Below are 14,578 nucleotides of genomic sequence, written 5' to 3'. Positions count from 1 at the left end.
TCTTTAATGTGTGGTGACAGGTCGCTGTAGCGCCTCAGTTAAAGCTGTACGTGAACCCTAGTTAGGCTATAGTATCAAATAAAAATGAATGAACTTAAAGGGATAGTTCACCCAAAAATGAAAATTAGCCCATAATTTACTCACCCTCAAGTCATCCTAGGTGTATATGACATTGTTCTTTCAGACGAATAAAATCTGAGTTATATTACAAAAGTCCAGGCTAATCCAAGCATTAGAATTTGATTCATAGTTGCTCTGTTTTCCATAAAAAGTGCATCTGTCCGTCATATAACTGCTTCACGCGGCTCTGGGGTGTTAATAAAGGCCTTCTGAAGCGAATCGATGCATTTGTGTAAGAAAAATATCCATATTTAAAACTTTATCAAGTAAACTTTCGGCTGAAGAATGTCATATACACCTAGGATGACTTGAGGGTGAGTAAATTATGGGCTAATTTTCATTTTTACTATCCCTTTAAGAAGGAATGTTGTTTCAACCGCGGAAAGATGTCAGTAAACTCCTTTTTTTCAAGTTAAAGTCCACAAACGTTAATCTACGAACTCTTATGACTGACTTTGTCGGACAAAATTGGCAGATTCGGCGGCTTATGATCAGTCAGATCGACTGTGAATCAAACTCCAGGCGAAGGGTGAATTGGAGCAGAAAGTCTTAAATTCAACATCATGTCATTAAATTAGGGCCGTGGTTTCCATGATTTCCATGAACGACGGAATCAGATAATCCATTCATAAAAAAATGCGGAATATCACAGAATTTGTCAAATTTTGGATGAATAAATCAAAAGTAGGTCAGTGGGCCTATACACTTAAAGGGATAGTTCACCCAAAAATTTAACTTCTGTCATTAATTCCTCACCCTCATGTCGTTCCAAACCCGTATGACCTTCGTTCATCTGCGGAACACAAATGAAGATATTTTTGATGAAATCTGAGAGTTTTCTGACCCCTCCATAGACAGCAATGTAATTAACACTATCAAGGTCCAGAAAGGTAGTAAAAACTTCATTAAAATAGTCCATGTGACTCCAGAGGTTCAACCTTAATTTTATGAAGCAAAAACAAACAAAAATAACGACTTTATTCAGCAATTTGGTTGTAGCCTGTGTCAGTCTCCTGCGCAGTTTGCGTTGTAAAAACAGTGCAGCTCCCGCGTCATCATCACAAGCATAAGTGGTGGTGCTCACCTGAACAGCACCGGCTGCCGTAGAACTCGAAAGCGCGCACTAATTACAACGTAAACAGCGTAGGAGACTGACAGAGGCTAGAGTTTAATTGTTGAATAAAGTCGTTATTTTGCGTACAAAAAGTATTCTCGTCGCTTCATAAAATTAAGTCCCTTTAAAGGGTTAGTTCACCCAAAAATGTTATTTCTGTCATCATTTACTCACCTAGCCTGACGTCGTCATACTCAGATTCGAGTCTGATTCTGCTCCATTGGGCTGTGATTATGGGAAGTTTCAACCAGAGTATGTGAGCGGAGTGGAGCGGCAGCCAGTGTTCATTTTGACAGCATATTTTGATTTAGTTTTAGTCATAGTCTTTTGACTAAAATGCCATTTAGTTTTAGTCATATTTTAGTCACTTGAATTGTTTTTAGTTTTAGTCGACTAAATATCATAAGGTTTTAGGAGACTAAATCTACTGTAGATTTAGTCTCCTAAAATCTAATGAGTTTAGTTAAATTGTAATACATTAAGCATTTAAGCCTTACATAACCTACTGTCACTTGAACTGACATTTTGACATCATTTTGTTTTTGACATTAAAAATACACAAAAGAGAGCTCAATTCACTTTTTTGTTTGTTTGTTTTTTAAAAACAGCTATACAGTTTTTATAACTTTGTATTTCTGTTTTAGTTAGTAGGCCATATCAGGTTAAGCTAAAGCTTCAAATACGTTTGTTTATTTATTTTTTAAATTTCAGTTAACATTTATTTAATTTCAAGTAATTACGTTTTTTTTTAATGGTTTTAGTTAACTATTATAACCCTGATGCTGTGATACATTGAATATGTGTCAAATACTGGTCTTTCCTCCTGACTTTGAATTAAAGGGGAATACAATTAAATACAGTTTATTGTGTAACCAAAAACGAATATATAATGCGTGATACTTTTAATTATAATCAAGCTCGAAATACACAGAGACTCTTATTTTGAAAAGTATGTGCCTCTACTATTGCAGTTGCAGCCAGTGTTGCCAAGTCATGGGAATGCGAATTTTAGCAGGCAACCCAAAAAGACCAAAAAAACATATTTTACCCCCCAAACGCGATACCGGATTAACGCGATTGGGCTTGTTTTGGGCTAGTTTTGAGTAGCAATTGGGCGGGTTTTGTTGTGAAAACCTGGCAACCCTGGTTGCAGCTGCTCATTCAAGTTCAGATGAGGAGATAAAATATGCATTGTAACAACCGTCTAAAACAAATTACTATATAAACATCGTAAACATTGTCATTATTCATCAGCCTTAGTTCATAAACAATTGCCTGGCATAAATGTGTGCTAATGTTCATTGATTGTGAGCCGGTCTGGAGCGCTGGATTGGGGATGAGCCTGTAGAAGTGTTTTCCAGCGGTTAGACCAGCAACGCTCAAATCAAATGTACGCATCGTTTATGATATCAGTTCTGACTGGATCTCTTCCCTAATAGTCCCTCCCTAACATTTTCATCTCGTTTTTATTTGTTGACGAAAATTACATTTGATTTTCGTCATAGTTTTTGTCATCCAACACTAGATTTTTATTTAGTTATCGTCTCTTTTTCTTCAGTGAAAAAAGGTTGTTGACGAAAATTATGACACAATTTATTCGTCTACGAAATTAACACTGGCGGCAACAATTTCCCCTCCACGCTCTAAGCGTTCAATAACCGCTCAGAGCCTAGAAATCTTGGCGCAGCCTAGCGGCAGCAAATGTAATTTGCAGCCAGGGTAGTCTAGCAACTCTCCGTTGGCTTGCGAGCTGGAAAAACCAAACTCTGGTCAGGCCAATCACATCGTGTATAGAGTCGGTGGGCGGGCTTAACATAATGACGGCAAAGTTGCGGCGGTTCCGCGTGCGACTCGTGAACAAAGAAGCTGGCGAACGGCTGTCTTTCCAATCGGCTTTGGCCGTGACTCTGGAAGACTTGGAGTTAAGCTTTTCTTTGAGGAAAGAACAAAGAACGCCACTGAAGTCATTCTTAAGAAAGGAAGATGTGTTCGGAGTTTTGCCGACCGGATACGGCGAAAGTTTAATCCATCAACTAGCTCCGCTTCACCTTCTTCGCTGCTCTGGTTGGTTGTAGCGCTATCCTATTGCATGCAGAGGGAATTTGAAAGACAACCGTTTGTCCCGCCCCTCGGATTGAGCCCTACCAATGGTGTGTTCCCAGACCCAACATCTGGATGTGGGTCTGGCTTGTCAGGCTACTCCGCTCCAGCTACGCTCCGGGTTCACCATTTCCCGTTCCACACTCCACTCCTCGCTCACTGATATCAGAAACACCGCTCCGTCTTCGCTCCGAGGAAATTTGCGGCTAAAGTAGGGCTAAGCTCTGAAATATCACAAAAGTTCGGTTTATAACATACATTAAATGAAAAAATAAATAAATAAACAATAGGAGATAGTTTTAACATAGTTTATTGTGTTTATTGCAGTGCAAATTGTGTTTGGAAAGATACAAATAGTAGTTAAAAATAATAGTTTTCATCAGAACCAGGAAAGAAAATGCCTCTGCACTCAATTGGATAGACCTACAATCAGAGCAACGGAGTAAGTGACGTATGTTGAGCGATGCATAGTTGTCAACAGAACTCAACTGCACGCACGCTGGAAGAAGTAGAAGAAGAAGAAGATGAGTGTAAACGATCTTTGTGTTGTAAAAAATCATTTAAGGACACACAGAGTATTTACCAACACCATTATCATTTCTGAGAGAAACTGTAAAGGTGAATGCATATATGAACACATTCTCTGTTTAGGATTAGAACAAATTCAACGCAATTGCTCTTTGGTGAAATGGATGATTGCGTTACTGTTGATCATCTGTCCATCATCGTATAAAGCCCGCCCTGACAATTTGATTGGTCCGAACAGCTCTGGTTCGAGCATAGTTGCTCCACAACGGATCAAGTCCAGACCGAACTTCCCGACCTCAAATGTTGTGGGCGGGGCTAAGTTCGGCTGGCATCCAGGCTATTGCTCACCCTCATTTCATCCCAAACCCGGTTTTGATTGAAATTTGATTACAAGAGAAATTAAAATACACAACACAGAAAAAAAATGAAAAAAATCCCATAGGGCCCTATCATTGTAAACTAATTAATAAAATAAGTTGTTTTTATGAATTGAATTACTCAGACATGCTTTTGATTATTCAAATTTAATTAAACCATTAAAATTGAATCCAGAAAATTTTAAATGGAAAACACAGAATTTGGTAAAAAAAAAAAAAAAGAGAGAGAGAAAAAAAAAGGAATTTGACAAAAAATTAAACGGATTTCATAGGGCCCTTTAATAAACTGTTGATGAATTGGATATGTTTCATGATTTCAAATAATTAGACATGCTTTTTTGATTAATAACATTTAATTTAACAATTAAAACGAGTCCAGAAAAGTTAAAAAACAATAAACAAACACACAAATAAATAAATAAAAACGATTTCATAGGCCCCTAAATTAAATTCCATGCACTTCAAAAAATTAATATATCTTCCTCAAGATCTTTGTTTTCCAGCACAAATATCTAAATTCATATACATGAGATGCAAAATGAAGAAATTAAGTCTAGTTTTCTGAGAAACTGAACAAAGTTTAAGTGAGTTTATGTTTAAAACAAGAACAAATATCTGTCAATGGGTATGAAAATGAATTAAGCTGATTTTTCTGAACCCATTGGAAGATATTTGTTCTTCACTTTCACAAGATTTCACAAGATTTCTTATCTTATGACATTTTGCTTCTCAAGTAAATGTATATTTTAGAATCTTTTAGATGTTTGCACTGGAAAGCAAAGCAAAACTACGGGGGGAAATTTTTATCAGAAAGTACAGTAAAAGTTATATCCATATTCTAGTGTATGGGAGCAGAGCTATTTTTATTTCAAAGCTTTTTTTGTTGTTGTTAAATTAATGAAAAAGTTATGGAGACCTGTTGGAAATACTTGTTGAGTGTTGCTAATACAACTCATTGTTTGCATCCATTTACATTTAGAGAACATATTGACGTGTAATGTTCCCTAAAATTGTTCCTAAATGTGTTTATTCCTTAAATTGTCTTTATTTGGTCTTAAATTTACCTTCATAAAGCCTGCAGAAACCCTGCTGTAATGTGACTGAACCTTAAGAGATAGAAAGACGACAGAGGCGTTCAGGGGATGACTAAAACGTTCACACAACGTTCTCTCAACGTTTTGAACAGACGTTCTTCCAGTAGGCAAACATTAATAGAATATTATCTGGTCTGTGGTAATGTTCTCAAACATTGGCACACAAACGTTATTTATACATTGTTCCTGGAACATTTCCTGAAACGTAATTGGACATTAATATAACGCTTTTTAAAATGTAAGGAACGTTCAGAGAACATACCACAGTGTATGTTCCTGTGATGTTTTGGCAAAATTATAAAAGGGAATGTTCCCTTAAACTGGACATTTTCAACGATCAGTGAACTTTCAAAAAGGGGAACGTTTTGGAAACATTCTTAGAACATTTTAGCGGGGATGAATGCCTTAGTATAGCATACGTGCTAATTCATTCAATTAGCTAGTCCTTCGAATTCAAATAATCGTTTAATTAATCATTCTTTGAAATAGAAGAGGTGGTAATAACTTAGAATACATGCTGATTAATCAGCACAATCGCTCAAACAACACTTACATGCTAATATTAGTAAGCCTACTGAGTAATATTACTGAACTAGCATACTAGCCTATTTTTTGTTGCGTGTATTTAGTATAGGCCTACATGATATGCGTAACATGCACTAATCCAAGCAATTATAACATGTTTCAAATCACTTTTCGATCGATCGTATTAGTAACTTGACAAAAGTCGTGATCATGATTGGTAAATGAGAAAATCTATTTCATGCTAAAACCCAGGCACACGAGGTGAAGGTACATTAGCATTATTGAACCTGTAGGCGCCTCCTCTACAAATGTGATGTCTCGGCTCTTCTTTGAGCGACTGTAATTCAAAGTCATTACTCTTCATGTATAGATTATGGAGCGTACACAACTGCTGAAAGGTTTTTTAAAGGCTCGTCCATGTAGAGCAAAACTGGATCGAAAAGAGACTCGGGTTCTGGGGATGGACAGCAATATCCCAAACATCTGAACAAAGGGCCTGGTTTATTTGCATCTTCTCAGTGCCCACTGTGGGAATTCCCATGGGATCCCGCTTCCCATTATACCCTCCACCACCACAACACAACACAACACACACAAACACCATCTGCAGTGAAGGAGCAGCTCAATGTTCATTCCAACTGGAAGCAAAAATCAGACATCCCACTGTAAAATCCCAGCTAACAAACGTTATTTCTCAATGGTCTCAATGGTTCTTTGTGTTAGAGTTTAGGGTTCTTTATTCCCGCCTTTTTGTTTTTCAAATCTGTAACCGTCAAAACCACCTCATCACTGATTTTCTGGAGCTCAGCTACACAACTAACGTTACACAAACTGTCAACACACTCTCCAGGTAAATGATTTCTCTCTATATGTCTATAAATTATAACGTTAAAATATTGTAACTGGTTTCCAACCAATCATGTCTTTTTCTCTTTTTAGTTGAACAGAACATGTAAGTGTGAGCAGCTCATGCTCAGTAAAGGGTACTCATCTTCTCTTCTCCACTAAGTAGGTAACAGAATTCATGATCCATATTGTTTTTTTTTTAAAATAATTATTACTTTGTACATAAACATACCCTGTCACAAAAAAAAAACATTAAAGCTATCCCATGACTTATCATGAGACATACTGTTACAGTTACTGTTTGTGCTAATTTTGGCCTTCATAAACATAATTGTTTTTACTAAATCTAATGTACGGACAAACTGTAACTCTAAACTCGAGTGTATTTCAGATGCTGTCCCATAACCTCTTCATCTGCAGAGAGAAACTGCCACAGAATATACACATAATCAACGTTTTTAATATAAAATATCATACAAATATCATAAGGTATCATAAGACCAGGCAGACCGAGGACTAACAAACTACATTAATGAATAATATATAAAAATAATGGGCTACTTGTAATACATATATACACAATACATTAATAATATGAAGAAACTAGTAGGTAGGCTATACTAATATTAATGAAAATAGACTATTATTAGAAACGCTATATAACTCAGTCCTTCCGGAAAAATGCGGCTTTTTTTGTGATCGTTGCGGGCAAAAATCCTTGATTATGCGGCACGTTTTCTTAAAAAATGCGATGGAAAATGCGGGATATTTATGCAATTTTATGCGATAAAATTGCGGGAACTTGCAAAAACTGCGGTTTGATGAAAAAGAGAAAAAAAGCACTACATCACAGAAAGTGCTGGAAATATTTAAGTTCTCATCTTGTTTTATTGAAGACCTTAATAAACACATGGCTCAAATTTACAAAACATTGAGTCAAACAAGTTCTGTAGCTTTACAAAAGGAATATGTTACAACTTCTGAAAATATGAATAGATAACTTCCTGTTTTACAGAGGCAGCTATACAAAACAGACATTCGAGTGCTTCCAATGCACAAAGTGCAATCTCTTAAAGGGTTAGTACACCCAAAAATGAAAATGCTGTCATTAATGACTTCCTCTCATGTCGTTCGACACCCGTCAGACCTCCGTTCATCTTCAGACACAAATGAAGATATTTTAGTTGAAATCCGATGGCTCTGAAAGGCCTCCATTGGCACAATGCACTGTGCAAGACCCTTAAAAGGTACTAAAGACGTTGTTACAAAGTCCATCTCACTACAGTGGTTTTAAAATAACTTTATGAAGCGACAAGAATAGTTTTTGTGCTAAAACCTAAATAATGACTTATATAGTGATGACCGATTTAAAAAAAACAGCATCATGAAAATTCGAAGCGTTATGAATCAGCGAGTCGATTCATGATTCGGATCGCGTGTCAAACTGCTGAAATAAGTGACTTTGGTGATCCAAACCGCTGAATCGACTCACTGATTCATAACGCTCCAAACCGCTGAATCGACTCACTGATTCATAATGCTCCAAACCGCTGAATCGACTCACTGATTCAAAACGCTTTGAAGCTTCATGATGCCGTGTTTTAAAATCGGTCAACACACCGGGAAACTGCTCTGCGCGGTCTTTTGCTGTTATTTTTGTTGGCAAATGGGAATTTGCATGCTTCCTCATGGTTTTACCGATATCTATGGTTTCTCCACGGGGTTTGCAGCTTTTCGATGACGTTCACGTCGGGTAATTACGTCACTTCAAAACGTTCCCATGGCAATAGGGGGAAATGGCGGCTCTTGTGTGAAACATTTTTCAACTTTCTGCTAATATATATGACTTTTTTGCAGCGAAAATACGGGGGGGTACGGGGAATAATACGGGGATTATGAAATCATGCAAGCCCTGCATATTTTGCATGCGGAAATAGGCAATTTACGCGGCGAAAGTGTGGCGTATTTGAAAAAATGCGGCCCCCGCATAAATATGCGGACTTTGGCTGATTATGCATTAAAGGGTTAGTTCACCCAAAAATGAAAATTCTGTCATTAATTACTAACCCTCATGTCGTTCGACACCCGTCAGACCTCCGTTCATCTTCGGAACACAAATGAAGATATTTTAGTTGAAATCTGGTGGCTCTGAAAGGCCTCCATTGGCACAATGGCACGGTTCACTCTCAAGACCCTTAAAAGGTACTAAAGACGTCGTTACAAAGTCCATCTCACTACAGTGGTTCTACAATAACTTTATGAATCGGCGACAATAGTTTTTGTGCGCAAAAAAACCCTAAATAACGACTTACATAGTGATGACGATTTCAAAACACGGCATCATGAAGCTTCGAAGCGTTATGAATCAATGAGCCGAATCATGATTCGGATCGCGTGTCAAACCGCCAAACTGCTGAAATTTGGCTCACTGATTCATAACGCTTCGAAGCTTCATGAGGCCGTGTTTTGAAATCGTCATCACTATATAAGTCGTTATTTAGGGTTTTTCTAAATAAATTTAGGGAACGACATGAGGGTGAGTAATTAATGACAGAATTTTTGGGTGAACTAACCCTTTAACAGGTCAAGTAAAAAGGGCTTTATACCTGCATGATATTACGATGTACCCACATTGGACCAGCGTTTTGGAAAATGGATGGATGATGATTCAGCTGCGGGCGCCATCTTCTGGTCAGACGTGTGAATTCATTTGCCACACGACTCTGGGTGAATCCGAAATCGCCACCTATACCCTCAAATAGGGCATTATTTGAAGGGACAACCATTTGTAGTGGTGTCCGAAACCATAATGGACCTTACTGAGTGCACTCATTCAATCCCACATTGCACCGCAATAACGAGTGTACAGCCGATGTACACACAACGGCTGTCCGACTTCACACACTCGTTTTCATTCACTCCTTCAAGTGAACTGTATTAGTGGACTAACGTCGGGAATAGTGAATGAGGGTTTAGGGGGCGATTTCGGATTCAGCCCCTGACTGTGCATTATGGGTATTCTCTAGTCCTGAGTGTACATCGGTTGTAGGCCCTGTCCCAAATGGCACACCTCATGTGCACTTTCGGTCTTGTGGACTTACAATGGCCTCTGCGTGCGCGTGTCCGATAAGTCTACGAGACCGCAGGGTGTCCCAGTTGTCATTTTAGGTCTCAGAAGGGTGCTCGCGTACGCCCCCTTTGAGGTCGATATGCGCCCTCGATGCGCACTTTTGCTGAGCCCGCACTGGTGCGAGCTACGCAGCGGACTTCTTCCCGGCAGGCAAAGCGGCATTATGTCGTGAAAGTGCGGACTCAGAGGAAGACCGTGAAGGTTTAGGGTGCCATTTGGGACAGGGCTGTAGTCGGTTGTCACTGGTTTTGGACACCACCACAAATGGCTGTCCCAGGGGGGCGATTACCATAGATATCTATAATAAAGGCTAGATGTCTCGTCCGTGCTGCTGGCCAATGGAGGTTGACGTCCGCACCTGGCGACCATCTTGTCACAGGCAGCTCGATCACTCGTAACATTGTTTTCATGGCTGCTTGCACTTTTTAAATAACCATAACTTGCTCAATTTTCTACCGATTTTCAAACTGTTTGGTTTGTTATAAACGTCAGAGATGTAGTTAATAACGTTTGTAAGAAACCAAACCATTTGTAAATCCGTATTTGTGTTCATGCAGATCATCAGGAACCACAGAGCCCTGCCTGTGACAAGATGGCCGCCACAACCCCCGAGTACCACCCCAAAGTCCCTAGTTCCTGGGGAAAGTGTACATTTCTAAAATGTGAATTTGTGAAAATGCCAATGTCATGCGCATGTGTATTACGTGTTCAGTCTGTAGGCGTGTAGTGTTTCTTTACAGTGACAATGCCACCTACTGGCCTGGTATGAGTAATACAGCGTTTTGAATAGTTTTCGCAGATCCATGTGAACAGGGATCATTTTGACAACGTTGTCGTCTGTATGCGAAAAACACAAAGGAAAAACATTTCCATTTTTAGTCCATAGTCCTAGTTTGCTTCTCTTATATTCCTATGTTCCTGCTCTTCTTAGTTTCCAAGGTTTTTGATTAAGTTCTCACACCTATCGAGTTTGTTATCTTGAAGTGTCCTCTGTTTCGGTTCCTCTTTGGCTAGTGTTGTTTATGTTTGAGTACACTGCTATTTTACTGCTACTATGAAACTCTTTTGTTTTGTTGAATTAAAGCTAACGCTTCTAGGCTATTTGAACTTTTTTCTTTGTCGTTGTTTGTGGACTATATTGTGACAATGGGAAAGTTACTCTTGAATGTTCTCTGAATCATCTTTTAAAAAACTAGCTAGTAAAAACTGAAATATTTCTGGAAAACATTCAATGAATGATGTTTACAGAAAACTCAAAAAAAAAATGCTGGGTTAAAAATAACCCACGTTGGGTTGAAAATGGACTAACCCAGCAATTGGGTTGTTTTAAGCAAACCCAACCGCTGGGTTAAAACAACCCAATTGCTGGGTTAGTCCATTTTCAACTCAACTTGGGTAATTTTCAACCCAGCATTTTTTAGAGTGTAAATACATTTTTGTGTTAATATTTTGAGAACATAATTAAAGATCAGATAACATTACTGGGAGAACGTTTGTTCGTAACTTTGAGAGAACAAAACAGAACGTCATTGGGGTGTAAGCAGACATATGATATGAAATTATATGAAAACGTACAAATGAGATTGTTCGAATATGAATTAGCCACCAATTCGGCTAAATAAAAGTAGTTATGGATTGCCATGAGATTGTGTTGTCTGGCCTGCAAAGCTGTTTTTTGATAAGGATGTCTGATGTGAGAAAGTAAAATCTTCATAGACTGAGGAGGACAGATGTCATAAGTTCATAATCATACAGAATTCATACAGAATCATTCACATTTTAGTTTTTCAGAATACTGACTATTAAAGACAATTCAAATATGTTGTGTTTTATTTAATTTAGCTCCTTCCTGTGATAATTATTTAGCATATTCTCAGTCAAAAAAAAAAAAAAACATAGGCTGCTTATAACTAAACTAAATTGATTACTAAAACATTGAACACATCACATTGGTTGTCCACATCATGGAGACTTCCTGAAACCTTCAGTCTGACTCAGTCTGAGTTTGTAGATGTAGCTATTGCCTTTCTGTCACATTGCAATGCTGAATGCCAAATCCTTTGATTATTTCATTTCCACACTGATTCTGAACTGAAACCAACCTACAGCAACATAGCCTTGCTGTAAACCTTTTGAGAAATTACTATTTTTTTCCACTTGAAGAACACCTTTACTTTTTATTGTGCTACTCATGTTGTGCATGTTTACATTTACATTTAGTCATTTAGCAGACGCTTTTATCCAAAGAACAAAAGAAGCAGCTAGAACAGTCAAGGGCAACAGTATGCAAGTGCTGTAACAAGTCTCAGTTAATCTAGCTCAGAACACAGGACAGTTTTTTTTGTTTTTTTTAAATAAATTGGACAGACAGAAAATGAATAGAATGATAAGTGCTATTCTTGATTGGTCAGGTGCTGCTGGAAGAGATGTGTCTTTAGGCGTTTTTTGAAAATGGTTTTGAAAATGTTTAAGATGCACAAAACTAAAATAAAATATTCAGGTAGAATGAGACTTATATAAGAGCAAAGACATGTCAAATATCGTCCAGAAGTATGAAGTAAAATACGACGTTGAAGTGAGGATGTTATTTAATTGATTTGATTACACTGCCATCGCATGGACATTGATTGCACTGTAAGTAAAAAAGGCAGTTTAACTGCGGTGAATGATAACGCATCTAAAGAAATGCTAATGATAAGTTAGCAAGTAAAATGTTACTGTTCATAACGTTAAAACGTTTGTAGCCCAAGTCAAAAAACATTGCTGTGAGGGTCGAGACGTTTTTCAACGGCTCTGGTAAGGGTAACGCCCCCTTTTCGCATGCCAGCCAATGACAAGCTGCTGACACGTCGTTCCTGGGATTTGTAGTTTCAGGCTTCACTCGGCTGCATTCGCAGTAAAGCAGATAGCGCAGTTAACGGACTACAGAACGAAACTAGCGGACTGGAGCGCACGGGGACTGACTGATTGACTGACAGCTTGACATCACGGTGGCTGGCACTTCGTGCGTCTCTGTTCTGACGTATTATTTTCCACCTGGGAGCTGACGAAAGTTGACAACTTTGAAAATGCAGTCGGAATCGGGGATTGTGCCCGACTTTGAAGTCGAAGATGAATTTCACGAAGAGCCCAAAACGTATTACGAGCTGAAGAGTCAGCCGCTGAAAAACAGGTCTGTGAATGGAGCGTTTGACAGCTCTGAAATAATGCACTTTCTCTATTGCATGCTTTACAAAGTCTGGTATGCTCAGAAAAGCGTGTGCCTGGTGTTTTTTTTTTACGTGTTATTAGTTGTTCTGTTAGTTTACTCTCTATAGTAAGACTCGCTCCATCCACACTGCAAGCGACGCGACGCGACAGGCTCGGCGTTTTCCGCCGCGCTCGTTTTAATAGAAGCGCTCGAGTTGCGTCCCGTTTCGTGCCGTGTGTTACAGTAGACAACGCCTTAGGAGACAGCATCATCGTCAAATATTTACTAATGTAGCCTGTGTCTGTGTATGATCTCACTGATGAAACTGTTTAAATATGTGCAGTGAACTTTGCTGACACTTTCTAATAACTTCTAAAAACCATTATGCAAAGCAGATCAGTAGTTTTTTTGAGTGAAAACAGCAGCAAATTTGTATAAAAACAGCAAATGAACATTATAGATGATCATGTATTTGCCTGAATGTGTGTCAGTGTAGTTTTGTGTGTGTGTGTCCTGGTAAACCCTACATTATGGAGACATAAAATGTCCCCACAAAGATGGCAATATCCAAAATCCTTGTCCTTTTGGGGACATGTTTTGCTCCCCTTGAGGAAAACCGCTTAGACGTCATACTAAGTTTTTTTGTTTTGTTTTTGAAACTGTAAAAATGGAGAAAGTTTTCTGTGATTGGCAGGTTTATGGTTAGAGGGGATAGAAAATACAGTTTGTACAGTATACAATTCATTATGTCTATATGGAAAGTCCTCATAAAACATGAAAACATGGTGTGTGTGTGTGTGTGTGTGTGTGTGTGTGTGTGTGTGTGTGTGTGTGTGTGTGTGTGTGTGTGTGTGTGTTACATTGTAATAACACATATTGCAAAATATGAGGATTAAAAATTAATTTTTTTTGTCTGAATCCAAAATATAAAACCACTTTTAGACTAAACAAATATTTGTGCATTTAGACGTTTGACGTCTGAAATATGTATCTTGTGACAACTAGCCCCGGTCTCACCTGTATGAAAATATTATCTTAGTGGGTGGGATATATTAGTGAACATTTTGTCCTCAAAGCTAATGTGTTAGAAGCAGGAAAAATGGGCAAGCGTAAGGATTTGAGTGAGTTTGACAAGGGCCAAATTGTGATGGCTAGACAACTGGGTCAGATCATCTCCAAAACTGCAGCTCTTGTGGGCTGTTCCCGGTCTGCAGTGGTCAGTCTCTATCAAAAGTGCTCCGAGGAAGGACCAGTGGAGAACCGGCCACAGGGTCATGGGCGGCCAAGGCTCATTGATGCACGTGTGGTCCGATCAAACAGACGAGCTACTGGAGCTCAAACTGCTCAAGAAGTTAATGCTGGTTCTGATTGAAAGGTGTCAGAATACACAGAGCATCTCAGTTTGTTGTGTTTGGGGCGGCATAGCCACAGACCAGTCAGGGAGCCCATGCTGACCCCTGACCCCCGCCCAAAGCACCAACAGTGGCACGTGAGCATCAGAACTGGACCACGGAGCAATGGAAGAAGGTGGCCTGTGTGTGTCGCTTACCTGGG

At 38.7% G+C, this 14,578-nt stretch overlaps 1 protein-coding gene across 1 annotated transcript in view; it reads left to right on the top strand.

The window, feature by feature from the left end:
* Positions 1 to 12,791: 12,791 nt before the first annotated feature.
* The window catches only part of mitfb (melanocyte inducing transcription factor b), a 72,274-nt gene continuing 70,487 nt past the window's right edge, over positions 12,792 to 14,578 (top strand). The window contains exon 1 of the mRNA XM_079802991.1: positions 12,792 to 13,006. Coding sequence (XP_079659117.1) covers positions 12,903 to 13,006 — 104 coding nt within the window. The 5' untranslated portion in view covers positions 12,792 to 12,902. The remainder of the gene's footprint in view (positions 13,007 to 14,578) is intronic.

The sequence above is a fragment of the Gobio gobio genome (assembly GCF_949357685.1).
Source record: "Gobio gobio genome assembly, chromosome: 21".
NCBI lineage: Eukaryota > Metazoa > Chordata > Actinopteri > Cypriniformes > Gobionidae > Gobio > Gobio gobio.
This window is presented reverse-complemented; position numbering and strand designations above follow the sequence as displayed.